Here is a 14,725-nt window from a genome sequence, read left to right as displayed (position 1 = left end):
GGGGCGGGGAAGGGGAGAAGGGGGGGTGCTTTCCCAGTGGGGGCCCTGCCCTGCAAAGGCCCGGAGGCCGGAGATGGGGGGGCCTGTGGATTTAGGAGGGACTCGCTGGGGGAGCAGGTATTGCCGGATTATCAGCTCTTTGGGGGCCGGGCTGTTTTCCATTTGTCATTGTATTCTAGCGCCTGATACCGAGTGAAAAGCCTTCACCATCAGTGCTTTAGAAAGGCTGGGGATTGGTTCCCGGGGCTGGAAAAGTGGAGCCAAATTGGGGGGATCTAGTGGCAGAGCCTTCATTTTATCCTGGAGGTGACAGGGAGTCCTCCCCGCAAGGCTTTGACCCTGAGGATGACACGGTTAGACTTCCGCCAGCTGGGTGGTAAATGGCCCCAGATGCAGAGGCCAGAGAGTGGGGGGGGAGGGCCCAGGAAGGGGGAAAAGACAAGACCACGATGTCCATTGGACAGATGGCAGGGAGATGGGATCAAAGCGATCTGGCAACGGATTAGACCGAGGGGGAGAAGGTGGTGAGGGAGAAGGAAGAGCCGGCAAAGACTTGGGGGGAGTTGGGAAGCTCAATTGCCCAGAAGGATGCTGGGACCTTGCAGAGGGCATCCACTGGCCAGGTGGTCTGGCTTTACCCGCTCGGCTGGGGGCACCTTTGAGCGTTGGGGGTGGCTGCGGCCCTGGCTCAACAACTCCTGTCTAGACCGCTAATCCCCAGGGCCGAGCTCCAGGAGCCCTCGAATGAATGGTCCCACCTTCTCCTTCCTCACCAGTCTAAATCACCATCCATTCATTTATTCTGCACTTATTAAGCACCTGCTGTGTGCAGAGTATTGTTCTTTGAGATGGAGAAGATGCAGAGTTTGGGCGGGAAGCTGTTCTTGGCTGAGCTGCCATCCCAGGCCCGGCTGGTGCCCGGAAGGAGGCGCGGGGCAGGCTGGAGTGGCAGCGTTTTAGGGAGCTTTCAGCCCCTCGTTGGAGAGATGGAAAAACTGGGAGCTAAGGCTTAAACCCCAAGTCTCAGAGTGACACCGGCTGCCCCCTCCCCCAGCCTGTCCCTGAAAGTCCTCCTCGGCGGGAGCACCGACCCTCCTGCTCTCCCGGGGCGCTCCCACCGCCCCAGCCCGCCCGGCTCTCTGGCCCCCGTTTCCACCGCAGCACTCAGCCCCCCTCCCCTCCCTCCTCTTCTCCTCTCCCTGTTCCTCCCCTTTCTTGTTCCCTCTCCCAGTGTCCTCCCCCCCCCTCCCCGTCTCCCTCAGTCCCAGTCACACTCCCCCCTCCCCTCCCTCTCCCAGCCTCTCTTCTCCATCTCCTCCTCCCCTCCCTCCCTCTCCTCCTTCTCGCAGCTTCCCTCCTCCCTCTCCTTCTTCCCCCTCTCTCCCAGCCTCCCTCCTCCCCCTGCTCCCCTCCCTCTCCCAGCCTCCCTCCTCCCCTCCGGCTCCCCCTCCCTCTCCCCGCCCCCGCCCCCAGCCTCTCTCCCCGCTGGGTGTGTCCAGCGGCCGCTTTATTGGCTCCTCCAGCTGTGAGTGTCTGTCAGTTTCCGCCCCCAAAGGGGACCGAGTTTGCTGAGCCGGGAGAGCGAGAGGAGAGAGGCAGCGGGAGAGCGCGGAGGGCGCCCGCCGGAGGGAGAGCGCGAGCGCCAGCGGCTCGGGGCTGCCGGAGCCGGGAGCGGCGGAGCCCGGGAGGAGCGCGGCCGGGCGGGCAGCGGGGCCGGGGCCGGCCGCCCCCTCCGTCCCCTCCTTCGGCGGAGCGGGCTCTGCCCGCCAGTCCGGGGCCGCCGGCCGCCCGCCCGGGGGCCGATCGCGGCCTGCCCCCCCGCCCCCAGCCCGGCCAGCCCCGCTGCCTCGGCCCCCGCCGCCGTCCTCGCGGGCCGGAGCCCGGCCCCGGCGCTCGCCCCGATGCCGGCCGAACTCACACAGGTTGGTGGCAAGTTCCCGGGCTGCGCCCCCGCCGCGCCCCCGCCCGGGCCGGACCCCACCCCGCCCAGCCCCCCTCGGCGCCCCGCCCCTCGCCCCTCCCGCCTCCTCGGCGCTGGCCCCCGCTCCGGCCGCGGGCCTCCCGGAGCCCCAGCCCGAGCCTCGGGCTTCCCGGGCCCCCTTTGTCTCCGCTGGTGGCTTCCCTCTGAAACCGGAACCCCCCGAGGAGGCTATTGTGCGCCTCGGAGCCCCCCGGCCCGCCTGCCCGCCGGGCACCTCCTCGGCCGGGAGGGGAGGGGGGAGAGCCCGGGCTGCGCCCCCCCCCCCAGCCGGAGCCGCGCTCGGGAGCCCTGGCGAGCGGGGGCCCTGGGCAGCGCTGCCCGGGAGTCCAGCCTTGGAGGCTCGGGCCTGGGAGGGAGGGCAGGGCAGGGGAGGGAGGGCTGGGCCGGCCCCCCGGGGAGTGACTTCATCCTCCCGCTCCTTCTGGGGGCGGCGGCTCAGAGCCGCCACTGCCGCCGGGGCTGGGACCCGGAGCATCCCGGGCCCGGCTCCTCAGCGCCCCCTCCTCCCCCCGTGAGCGGGGCCGCTGGCGGCAGGGACAGCAGTGCGAGCCCCCGCGCTGGGGCTTTATCCGGGGACGGGGCAGGGGTCCTAGGCCGGGGAGGGAGCCCGGCAGTTCTCGGCGAGTAGCGGAGCCCCCCTTCTCAGCCCCCTGCCCGGGCCCTCAGCCTGCCCGGAAAGCTGCGCCGGCCCCGGCTCTGGGGGAGCCCCCGGCCCGAGCAAGGGCTGCCTCGACTGGCTTGTTGCGGGTTGGGGGGACCCTGAAAAGAAGCCGGGAAGCGAGCAAAGGGGGCTCCGAGGAGAAGGGGGAGGGGGCGCGTCGTACGGCAGAGACCGGGGCAGAAAGTTGGGAGAAGGAAGCTGGGCCCCGCCCCGGGGGGGGGCGGCAGGAATAGCCCCCGTGGCCCACTCGGACAAAGGCCTTGGCGGGGGAGGAGCGGCGGGGCCGGGGCTGGGTCCGCCTGGTGGAACTAAATGGCCCTGCCCGGGAAGGCTAGCAGGTGTCCTGGGCGCCGGCCGCAGTCCTGGCCTGAGGGCCGGGGGCGCCCCAGCTCTTGCCCGCACCTGTCGGTGGGCCGCCTCTGGGGGCAAGCTGCGCGGCTCCGGATCTCAGGAGAGGGCAGCGGATGGGTATGGGAGGCCAGGAAAGCCCCACCCAGGCCCCACCACTGCCCAGAGCGGCCAGTACCTCTCCCAGAATCCCCAGGGGCGGCCTCTGCTTGGAGACTCCCTACTCAGGCTCCGGGGGAGCCCCCCCCCACTTGGGGCGGCTCTGAGTTGGGGCTCTCCACCACGGGCTGCCCAGCCTTGGGGTCCGACCCAGTGAGCCCTGGGGGCCGCAGCTGCAGGCAGGGGGTCTCCGGGAGAACACTTCTCATTCCCCCCAGTGCTCTGCCCAGAGTGGACATTCCCGGGACCCCTCCTGGGGTGGAGGAGGGATGGGGGCAGGGAAGCCCATGGGATGTAGACTGCAGCCGTGCTCCGTTATAGTTCTGGCCGTGGGCTTGTTGCTTCAGTTTCCCCTCCTGTAAACTGAGGTTAGGGCCAAGGTGTTTAACCCCTCCCTCCCTCCTGCCAAGTTCTAATAGTCTGTGATTCTGCCAGGTTCTGGGGGGGAGCTGGGGGGCTGAGACAGGGGACTCTGGCCTCTGCGGGTGCTGGGCTCGGGGTAGGGGCGTCATGATGTCACAGCCAGATGAAAAAAACCCCAGAAGAACCAAGCGCTGGGGGACGGTGGGAGAGTCGGTTAGCGTTTCTGTGCCTCAGTTTACCTTCGGTAACCAAAACAAATGCAGCTTTGTACAGGAGAGCTGGTGCTGGGCTGGGAGAGAGGAATCCCTGGGTTGGATTGTGCCTCGGACAGAAAGAAGCCATCAGCTCCTCAGAGCTCACCTGGGGGGGCTGGGCTGCCCCGGGCCCCCTCCCCCCGCACTGGGCTGGCTGCAGTCCCGCCGAGCTTACCAGAGGCTGGTGTGTAAATGTCAGCCCCCTCCCCGCCTCCAGAAAGCCCTGATTGATGTGGGATGACGTCATCCCCCTCACCTGAATCCCTCCTTCGGCTTCCTGAGAAATGGGCATCCCTTTGCTGACGGGGAGCTCGCTTCCTGTGAAGGCGGCCCTTCCTCTGGGGCGCAGCCCTCGGGGTCACGGGGTTTTTCCTCGGTTTTGTCCCCTGGAGCCGCGTGTGCTCGTTGCTTCCAGCTCTCGTCTCAGGGCCCCCGGGGAGCCCCAAAGGCCGCCCGGCTTCAGGCCGGGAGCCGGGGGAGCCCCTTGGCCAGGCCTCTGCCAGCCGAGACCCGAGGCTCCCTGCCTGCCTCTGAGGGGAGCACCGTGGGTCAGTGGGAGCATCTGTGGTAGAAGTGAGACCCAGAAGGGGGGGGAGAGACAGAGACAGAGACAGGAGAGAGACACACAGAGAGACACACACACAGAGAGACAGAGAGAGAGAGGGGAAAGACAGAAGAGAGAGGAGAGACAGATACAGAGGGGCAGGGAGGGAGGGAGAGAGAGAAGGGAGGGGGAGAGAGAAAGAGACAGAGACAGAGGAGAGAGAGAGACACACGGACAGAGAGACACACACACAGAGAGAGAGAGGGGGGAAAGACAGAAGAGAGAGGAGAGACAGATACAGGGACAGAGAGGGGAGTGGGGGGAGACAGAAAGACAGAGACAGAGAGACACACACAGAGAGACACACACAGAGAGACACACACAGAGACAGAGAGAGAGGAAAGACAGAAGAGAAAGAGAGAAGAGACAGATACAGAGAGGGCAGGGAGGGAGGGAGAGAGAGAAGGGAGGGGGGAGAGAAAGAGACAGAGACAGAGGAGAGAGAGAGACAGAGAAAGAGAAAAGGGAGGAAACAGCGGGATCCCGGGGAGGCACTCGGGGCTTTCTAAGAATGGCCTCTCAGGCTCAGCCCCTCCAGGGGCCTCTAAAACACCTTGTGGTTGCTGCCTGGGGCTCCAAGGGAACCTCCAAGTCACTCTCGTGGGGATCAGGTCAGAGCTGGGAGGAGACCTAATCCACCTGCCCATTTTCCAGATGAGGAAAACTGCCAAGCTGAAGTGACTTGTCCAAGGTCACAGTCATTTAGGGCCAAGATGTTGAAGTCCTCGGCTGAGGGACGTTTCTCAGGCGCCCCCTGTGGTTCTCCCGCTCCCCTGACTAGGAAGGCCCTCCTGCCGGCGAGGGGTCGGGGGGGGGGGGACCCCGGTGTCACCAGGAGGCGCCGCATGTGCCGTGGGACCTGGGACAAGCCCTGACCTCTCTCTAGGCCCCCCACTACTTTTAACTAACAAGTTGCTCTGGGCCCCGGGCCCTCAGGTGGGCTCTTGTGCCTCAGTTTACCGCTCTGTGATGAGGGGATTGGGCTGAGGACCAGACAGGAACTTCTCCCACCAGCACCCCCCCTCCCCAGGGCTGGGAGCTCTGGCTCTCTTCCTGCCCCTCCCCCCCAAGGTGTTGTGCAAGCGGTGGGGGGCGGGGAGCCGGCTGAAACCCTCCATTGTCAGAAAGGCCCCGGCTTGCCAGGCTGAGCTCTGCCCGTCCCAGGGTGCTCTGGGGCCGGGCCAGCGGGCAGGCTGCAGCAGGGGCGCGGGGGCCCGCCCGGGCGGGGAAGCTCGGGGCCACCGGGTGCCTGGAAAGATCGTGCCCACCCTGGCGGCCCCCTCCCCCCACCCGGCCCCTGCTGGGCCTTGGGTCCGACTGCAGAGAACCAGCCAGAAGGACAAGGGTGTGACCTTGGAGTTCCGCCTCCTTGTTCTAGGACCATCCCAAGCTTTAGAGATGGTTCCATTTTACAGAGAAGACTGAGGTCCGGAGAGCCAGAAAACACAGGCAGTGGAGCAGAGCTGGGCTTGGGCCCCCACGACAGTGGCCCCATGTTGGCCCCCCCCCCCCCCCCCGCAGAAAGCTCTGGGACCCTGGGGGATGGAGCCTCATAGACCCCTGGCAGGTCTGGGCAATGACGGCCAAAGCCGGGTCCTCAGGGGGCTCATCTGAGGGGAGGAGGGGGCCAAGGGCCCAGCCTGGACGGCCCCAAAGGCCGCCCTGCTGCTGGAGGAAGCGAGGGAAGAAGCATTTATGTTGCGCCTACTATATACCAGGCGTTCCACCCAGCACTTCTACAGATATGATCTCGTTTCATCCTCAAAGTGCCCCGGGAAGGAGATGCTCTTATTCTCCCCATTTTACAGAGGGGAAAACTGAGGCAAGCAGAGGCTAAGTGGCTTGTTCAGGATCACACAGTCAGTGAGTGTCTGGGCTCGGGCTCAGGCCCTTCCCGGCTCCCGGACCTGTGCTTGGGCGTGGACGCCAGCCTGCGGGCCCGGGTGAGGAGAGGGACGGACCAGACCCGGCCGGCTGAACAACCACGTGCGCTGCATGATCGCCATGAAGACCGGCCGGGAGGACCAAACACCCGGAATGAAGGGAAATCAGGAGAGGCTTCCTGGAGGAGGTGCTGCGGGGGAAGCCTTCCAGGAAGCCGGGATCGGCGCTCCAGGCAGGGGGAAGAGCCTGGGCAAAGGCCCGGAGGGGAGAGATGCGGAGCCTCTCTCCGAGAAGCAGGGCGGGAACTGCGTGGGAGATGGCGGGAAGGGGAAGGAGTGGGGCTCCCGTCAGGCCCCAGCGCCACCTTGGGGGGGGGGGGATCGGCCCCTCTCGGCTTGGCCAGAGCCCGGAGCGGGGGGAGGAGAAGACGGTGTGGGCTGGATGTCCGCCGGGGGCCGCCCAGCGCTGGAGGGAGCTCCCGTCCCCGGGGCTTCAGACAGGCTGCCGGTGTCTGCCGGGGACCACCGGGGGCTGGACTCTGGCCGGATCCCCTTCCTCGGCTCCCCCGGAAGCCCAGGCTCCGTTTCTAAATTCGGGGACCGCCCACCTGGGAGGCGAAGGTTCCATTTTTCGCGCCTCCCTCCCCCCCCCCTCCCAGAGCGCAGCCTCCTTTGGCGCCAAAGGGCTGCGGGGTTCTCGCGGCCGGCCCGGAAGGGCCCCACGGCGGAGGCAGCTGGGCGGCTCTCTGGTCCGAGGGCGGGCCTGGCATTAGCGGTCCCGGCATCCCCTGGGGGGGGGTCCTGAAGAGCCTTTTGGGGCACAGTAAGGACAAGAGCTTGTCCGGGTTTAATGGGCGGGGAAACAGGAGTAGAGCAGTCAGTGATTCCCCTGCGGTTACAAAGCGGCTTTCGAACCCAGAGCCGGGGGCTGGCTTTCCCCTTCTCCGCCGCCCCCCCCAGGCTTCTCCAGCCTCCTCCTGGGCCCCGCTTCGGCCCGGAGGCTGGCATTGGAGCTGGGGCGGCGCCCCCTCCTTGGGGGATCGGCTCCAGGGAAGTCGCCCCGTGGCCGCCGGGCTCCAGGTGAGGGCGGCCCCTCCAGCCCCCTGGCGCTGCTGGGCCAAACCCGCGGGATTCTGGGAGGTCCCCGGCCCCAGGGCTCCAGGCCCCAGGCGACAGTTTGGGATTTAGACATGGGAGGCACTTCGAACAGGGCCAGTCAAGGGGTGTTGGGGTGGGAGGGGGTTGGTAATGGGGTGTCAGAGTGGGAGGGGCTTAGAGCAGGGGGTGTCAGTAGGAGGGGCCTTGCAACAGTGGGTGTCAGGGTGGGAGGGGCCTAGAACAGATGTCAGAGTGGGAGGGGCCTAGAACAGGGATAAGCTCCTCCCATCCAGCAGGGTCTTTCGGGGAGGCTGTAGCACGCTGGGAAGAGAGGGCAGGGCTGAGTTCTGATTCTTCCTTGGCTACTTGCAGCCTCGTAGCTTGGGCTGAACCTATAAAACGGGGAGTGTGATCCTGGCACCCGCACCTAGTGGTCTCAGGCAAATAGAATCCCATTGTTTCCTCCCAGCAACCCTGGGAAGGGGGGCTATTATGATCTCCATTTTGCAGATGGGGAAGCTGAGGCAGGTAGCGGTTAAGTGGCTTCCTGAGGCCAGATTCTTGTATTATCTAAAGATGTCACATGGGGAAGTGGAGGAGGGGGAGAGACAAAGAGAAGGAAGGAGGGAGGGAGAGAGGAAGAGAGAGAAGGGGGGAGGAGGCCCAAGAGCAGACCTTGACCTTGACCTTTGTTGCTGGTAATTTGGAAGAGACCAGAACCATCGAGCCTGACACCTCCTGCCTGTGGGACCCTGGGCAAGTCACTTAACCCCAACTGCCTCAGGAAAAAGAAGAAATCTCAAGGGCGTTGGTGGTGATGGGGGCAGGCGGTGTAGACCACTTTCCCCCAGGAGCTGGGAAGGTGGGAGGCCCAAAGGGGGAGGGGTGTTTCTGTTTGTGGGGCACGTGGGGGAGCTGGGGAGAGATGAGGGAGGGGGGACGCTGTGGCCCCACCTTTCTAGGTGCCCCATGCTGCCCGTGGTGGGGAGGGGGGGAACCGAGCGTCTTTGGTCACTCTTGGCCTCCTCCGGCCTCTAGGCCAATGGCGGCCTCCGGCCCGGGCCCCAGCGCCCTCCCAGTTCCATTCCAACCAGTTGGCTACTGGGCCCGAGCCCTGCCCTGGTGGGTAACGGGCCTGGGGAGCCCTTCTCTCTCCCCCTCCTCCCCCGCCGGGAGTCAGCAGGCCCTAGCGAGAAGTGGCTGCCGGAGCAGGAGAGCCTCCCTTCCCCCTGCCCTCCCCCACTCCCTCCTCTCCCATCCCCTACACTGTGGGAAGCCTGGGAGCATCTTTCTCAACTCAGGGACCTTGGAGGCCGTGACGGGACCCTTTGGGGCAGCCTGGACCCCTAGACGGAGGGTCAGGAGAGATTTGACAGATGGGGAAACCGAGGCTCAGCAGAATAGGGATGGCCCCCTAGAAGGATGAGACCTTGTTCCCAAACTGACAGCGGGGCGGGCCGGCGCCCCTAACCACTGGGCTGCTCTCCCAGGCCGGCCTAACTTGGGACCTTGGGCAGCCGGGCTCTCCCACCCCACCCCCACTCTTGTCAGGAGGCCCCCCTTTTGTTAAGCGCCAGCTGACCTTGGGCCCCAGGCGGCCCATTCGGAAAGCGCCCCGGTTTTAATGTATGCAAATGTATGCTAATGTATGCGGAGGCGAAACCCAAATTCCATTGGCGAGGTGTCCTTAGCAACTTGGCTCTATCTGGGTCAGCCCCCCCCTCCCCCAGGGAGTGCCCGGGGCGCGGCCCCGAGGGGCTCTGCTCATCCGGGAGCTGCGGATTCAGGAGGGGGAGGGGGGCTGGAATCCCCTGGGCCCTGCGGGGGTGGGGGGGAAGCCCAGGGAGCCCCCGCGAGGAGCCGGGGTGCCCGGGGGCAGCTCCCTGAGAAGGGGGCCCTGGCACTGCAGGCTCCTGTTGGGGAGGCAGCTCCTGAGAGGGAGCCCGGCCCGGGTCCAGCGCGTTCTCCCCAGCTGTGGGACTGCAGGCCGCGTGGGGGGCGGGGCGCAGAGCCCCCGCCCGGCTCCTCTGCCGACCTTCCCTGTGACCTTGGGCAGGCCTTAGGGAGGCTTTGCAAACCTGCAGTTTGACCCACTTGTTCGGAGTGTCTGTAAAACGGCCTCCCCGGGCCTCATCCGCGTCCTCCCGGGGAGGCCGGAGGGAGCGAGCTCTGGAGCCAAGCCTGAGCCCCCGGGTCCGCGGCGTGATTTGTAACAATAAAGGAGGGACTTGCCTTGCGAGTGATGAGCCCCTCGCTCGGGAGTGTTCCCGGGGACCCACCGAGGGGCCTCCCCTCCCGGGCTGGAGGCTGGCCGTGCCGGCCTCCCCACCTTCCGCTGCTGAGGTTTAGGGACTCTGACTGATGGGGGGCGGGCCCAAAGCTGGGGGAGGGAGCCCCTCGCTCCTGGAGGCCCCGGGGCAAGGGGAGACGGAGTGGAAGGGACGACCTGGAGGCCCTCCCGGCCCCCTCCCCACGTGCACAGGCAGGGAAGCGGGGCCTGAGCCGCGAGGGCCTCGAGGGCCGCCTTGGGCTTTATTTGTTCCCAGAGGCCACAGGGAGCCCCCGAGCCTGGGAGAGCAGGGGAGGCCGCGGCCTCTGCAGGAGGAGGGCTTCTGGGGGGTTCGGAGAGTTGGGTCAGAGGGGGAGGGGAGGGGAGGCGAAGCCCGGGGGCACCGGGGAGCCAGCTTCCTGCAGGCGGGGCAGATGCACGGGACACACGCGCACGCGCACATGCAAGAGCCCCCCACCCACCCCCGCAGACGCGCGGGCACCTCCTGCCCTCACAGAAGCACGCCCTGACCTACGGGGCTCACACCCTGCAGCCCTGCACGTGTACAGTCGTGCACTCGCACGTGCGCGCACACAGACACACCGCTCCCTGGGCGGCCCAGCCTGGCGGGAAATGGACTGGTCTCCTCCCACGCCCCCAGCTGTGCGCCTGCCAGGCCCCGCCCCTTCCCGGACCTCAGTTTCCCTCTGAGAGGTGGGGAGGGGCTGGGCCTCTCGGCCCCTTTCCCCTCCCGATTTTTCAGCGGAGGCAGCGGGGCCCAGCCGCCCGCCCCGCCCCTTTGGGGACCTCGGCCCTGCTCGGGCCCCTCAGCAGTTGGAGCAGCACAGGGGGGTGGGGGCACGAGCTCCTCTGCCTCAGTTTCCCCGGTCCAAAATGAGGGAAAAGAACCTCGGACTATTTGCTCCCGCCCTCTCCCAGACGCCTCTCACGCCTGTGACCTCAGACACACCCTGACCCCGTCCGGTTCCGCTCCCCGCCCCGGTGCCGGTTCTGGGGTCAGTCCAGAGGAGAGGGGGGGATGAGTCTGCCCTGGCCGGGCCCTCAGGGGGCTGGGGAGGGGGAGGGGCAGAGCCCTGGGCCCCGGATGTGGGGAGCCGGGAGTCACAGAACCCTTCCTCACAATCCCGGCCGTCTGCACGGTGGGGACCCTCCCGTCCCTGGAGGCTTCCAGCAGAGGCCGGATGCCCCCCCCATGCCCCAGGTGCCCAGTTACAGCTTTCCTAGGAGGGGCTTTACTCGGTGATTTGGGGGAGGGGCTTTATTTGGTGACTTGGGGAGGGGCTTTATTTGGTGACTTGGGGAGGGGCTTTATTTGGTGACTTGGGGGAGGGGCTTTACTCGGTGACTTGGAGGAGGGGCTTTACTTGGTGACTTGGGGGAGGGGCTTTACTTGGTGACTTGGGGAGGGGCTTTACTCGGTGACTTGGGGAGGGGCTTTACTCGGTGACTTGGGGAGGGGCTTTACTTGGTGACTTGGGGAGGGGCTTTACTCGGTGACTTGGGGAAGGGGCTTTACTTGGTGACTTGGGGGAGGGGCTTTATTTGGTGACTTGGAGGAGGGGCTTTACTCGGTGACTTGGGGGAGGGGCTTTACTTGGTGACTTGGGGGAGGGGCTTTACTCGGTGACTTGGGGAGGGGGCAGAGAATGGAGCGTCTTGCCCTCTGTTGTTCTTGAGACGTCAGCGCCGTTCCCGGGCCCTTGGTACTGAGAAGGTCGCCGCTGTTCAGAGTCAGCGCTCCCTGTTCCCCGACGGCCTGGAGCCGGCCACGTGCGGCTCCCCTCGGGGGTGACGGCACCTCCTCCCTCCTCATCCTCCCAAAGGCCGCCATCCCCGAGAGAAGCCACGTGACCCGCCATGGTGGGATGTCGGAGCCAGAGAGGGGAGGGACCGGCCGCTGGAGCTCAGGTTCGGGGCTGGGGCGCTGTGGAAAGTCCTCTGCTCCTGGCCTCAGTTTCCCCTCGGTGAAATGGGCGACTTGTCCCGGCCGCAGTGCCTGTTTGCTCTCTCGCCTTAGGTGCCCCCTTGTCCCCTCATCAAGCTACTGGCTGGGTAGGTGCCGGGCAGTGATGGGGTGCCCCGCCTGGGGCAGTGATGGGGTGCCCCGCCTGGGCCAGCGCCTCGAGGACTTCCCTCCTGGCACCTCCTGTGGCAGGCCTGGCCTGTTTGCCCCATTTTACAGAAGGGTAAGCTGAGGCCCTCACGGGCACCGAGTTGAGCCACGCTGGGCCCGCTGCGTGTCCCCGTCCAGGGTGTTGCTGCTGCTTCCCTGAGGCGGGGTCTGGCCCGAGTGGGGAGCAGGTAGCCAAGGCCTAGAGTCGCAATGGGGCCTTCGGGGTCCACTCGTCCTCATCTCCATTTTACTGGCGGAAAGACTGAGGCTGCGAGAGGCCAAGTGGCGGGGCTGAGCCGCAGAACAAAGAGGGACGGAGTCCAGACCCCTCCGGCCTTCCGTGGCCGCGGTCTGGCCGGGGAAGGAGCGGCCGCTGCCGAGATGGGCCCCGGGCCAGGTCCCGGCTCCAGTTAGGTGACCACAGGCGGCCCTCGGGGGCTGCGGCCCGAGGCTGACCTCTGCGGCTTTTGCTCCAAGGTCACGGGGAGTTAGGACTTAAACTGTGGGCCCTGGCTTGGGGGGAAGCGGCCCTGGTGGCTCTGACCCGGGCCTGGCGGTTCTGATCCAGTTCTGGCGACTCTGACCCGGCCCTGGAGCCCTGGGCTGGGCCTGCCCCCCCCCCCCCTTTCCCGCCTCCTCCTCCCCAAGGCCGGGCAGGGATGGGGAGCGGGACGGACCCGGGACCCGGAGGCAGGAAGTCCGGGGCTGGGGAACTGGGGGTCCCTAAAGATCGGCCCCCATCTTAGGGATGGGGAAACCGAGACCCAGAGGATGGGGGTGGGGAGCCCGGCCCGTCCCAAGCACCGGCCACGGCCCCAGGAGGGAGGGCTTGGCCGCCTCCCCATCCTCCTCCAGTCCGGCCGTGTGAAAAAGCAGCCAGGAGATCTGAGTTCAACTCCTGCCTGAGTGATCTGTGAGCCTCAGTTTCCCCATCAGAAAAGCAGGGGGGCTCCCACTGGCCTCGGGGGTCTCCGGCGGCCTCGGTCGCTGCCGGGCGGATCTGAGGAGACCCCGGCATCCCCTCTGTCCCTGGGAAAGCCCCTCCGCTTCTCTGGGACTCGGTTTCCCCCTCTGTAGAACGAGGTCGGGTCCGAGAGCCGAAGCCTCGTGGTTCTGTGCCGGGGCCCAGCCCGGCCACCCCACCCCCCGACGGACCCCTGGCAACTGATGACGTCTCCGTGACGATGGCGCCGGGCACGCCGGGGGGCCGGGCCGGCATCGGGCCGGATCCCGACTCTTGCCCGTGGCCTGTGCACCAGTGAGTTCCCCTGTTTGCTCCTCAGTTTACCCGTCTGTAAAAATGGGAGTTCGGGCCGGACATCCCCTTGGTTCCCTCCGACCCCACGTCCGATCGGGGCCGTCACGTCCCGCCCAGCTTCGGCTCCGGGATTCTCTGTAGCCGCAGATCACAGGGAGACTCGGTTTCCTTCCCCACACACCAGGGGTGAAGCTGAGGCCGGCTCCCGTCGGCTTGGGTCCGAGGCCTTCGGGTGGACCCCGAGCCCCTCGCCGGGGCCGTCTGTCACCCCAGCGTCCCGCGGGCCTTCGGGGGCCGGGCTGACCTTTGGCTGGCCCGCCGTCCTCCCGAGGCTTTTCCCCTCCCCTTCCCGGGGCCGGCCCCTCCTCGCCCCTCTCTGTCTCCTCGGCGCCCTCCTCTCCCGGGCCCCGGTGCCAGGCCCGCCGCGGCTGGGCGCCCGCCAAGACAAACCCACCGGAGCGCCGCGCTCGCTATTTGTCTTAGAGATTAACTGCGCGGGACGTGGGGGGGGGGGGACATCTGCCTTTGATTAGGGAGACCTGTGGTTCCCGGGCCCCGGCCCAGAAGTGGGGGAGGGGAACGAGCCGCCTGCCGGGTGGGGAGGGAAGGGGTCTGGGGGCCAAGCACCCGCCTCCCTGCCCGGGGGTCCTCGATCTCGGTGGGGAGAGAGGGACGGTGCGTCGGGAGGGCGGAACAGTGGGGGCAAAGGCGTGGAGGCGGTAAAAACAAGAATAGACTGTGCCGTGTGCAGGCGGAGGAATAGGAGGTGAGGCTGGACGGAGGGACTCCCAGTTTGGAGGTGAGAGGAGTCTTAAATCCCATCTGGCTCCAGCCCTTCTTCTAGGCAAGAGATCGCCTCAGGCTGCTTCCGTTAATCATAAGCATTTATTAAGCGCTTCCTGTGTGCCCCACAGGCCCAGTGCTGGGTATTGGGAGTCCCAGGCAGAAAGCCTGGTCAATAAGGAGGGAGGAGGGCAATGAGAGACGGTGGGTGGGAGAGGGATGGCGCCCCCTGAGAAGGGGACTGAGGAAGCCCCCAGGGGGAGGTGGGGAGGGGAAGGGAACTGGGTAAGGGACGCCCACTAGTGTTTGTGGTGCGGGACTGCAGCTCAGAGAGAGGTAAGGGCCGGAGGGAGGACCTTTGAGACAGTGAACCCACGGAGCCGACGTCCGGGGCAAGATCCGAACTCGGCTCCCCCCGGACCCGAGCCCACCGTCCTAGCCAGTTTGCCGCCAACCTTACTCAGGCCCGGGAACGTCGAGAAACTGGCCCCGGGGAAGTCCCGAGTGCGAGTCTGGCCGCAGGTGCTGCGAGTCGGAGCGGGTCCCGGTGCTGCAGTCAGCCTCGGTCTCCCCATCTGTAAAATGGGTATGATGGTATCCCCAACCCCCAGGACCGGTGTGGGGCTCCAATGAGTTATCTACATATGCAAACGCTGCTTCTTCTCACATCTGTAACTTAAAGAAAGCCTCCCCCGCCCTCACTTCCCACCATGCTCCCCACCCATGACCCTCCTAAAGCCTCCCCCTGTGCCGGCCGCTGCTCCTCTCCCCCCCCCCCCCCAGGGATCAGGTGCCTCTCTCTCCCTCAGGGGCCGTTCCCGGTCTCGGGGGAGGGGGGCACTCGTGGGGGTCTGAGGGCTCCGGCTCAGACCCGGCTGGGCTTTGTGGGCCCCGAGCTCCCCGCGGCCTCTGAGGGCTGAGTGGGGACGA

General features: G+C 66.6%; 1 protein-coding gene across 6 annotated transcripts in view; it reads left to right on the top strand.

Annotated features, from left to right (window-relative positions):
• ARVCF (ARVCF delta catenin family member) overlaps positions 1-14,725 on the top strand; it is a 283,940-nt gene that overhangs the window by 206,330 nt on the left and 62,885 nt on the right. Inside the window, exon 1 of one of the 6 annotated variants that reach the window (XM_051973224.1) lies at positions 1,832-1,922. The exons of the other annotated variants lie outside the window; for them this stretch is intronic. Within the exon in view, the coding sequence (XP_051829184.1) occupies positions 1,902-1,922 (21 nt within the window). The 5' untranslated portion in view covers positions 1,832-1,901. Of the gene's footprint in view, positions 1-1,831; positions 1,923-14,725 lie in introns of those variants that run through there. 6 annotated transcript variants of the gene reach the window in all.

This window comes from Antechinus flavipes, chromosome 1 (assembly GCF_016432865.1).
Source record: "Antechinus flavipes isolate AdamAnt ecotype Samford, QLD, Australia chromosome 1, AdamAnt_v2, whole genome shotgun sequence".
NCBI classification, from domain to species: domain Eukaryota; kingdom Metazoa; phylum Chordata; class Mammalia; order Dasyuromorphia; family Dasyuridae; genus Antechinus; species Antechinus flavipes.
The sequence above is the reverse complement of the archived record's forward strand: the minus strand, read 5'-3'. Positions and strand labels throughout refer to the sequence as shown.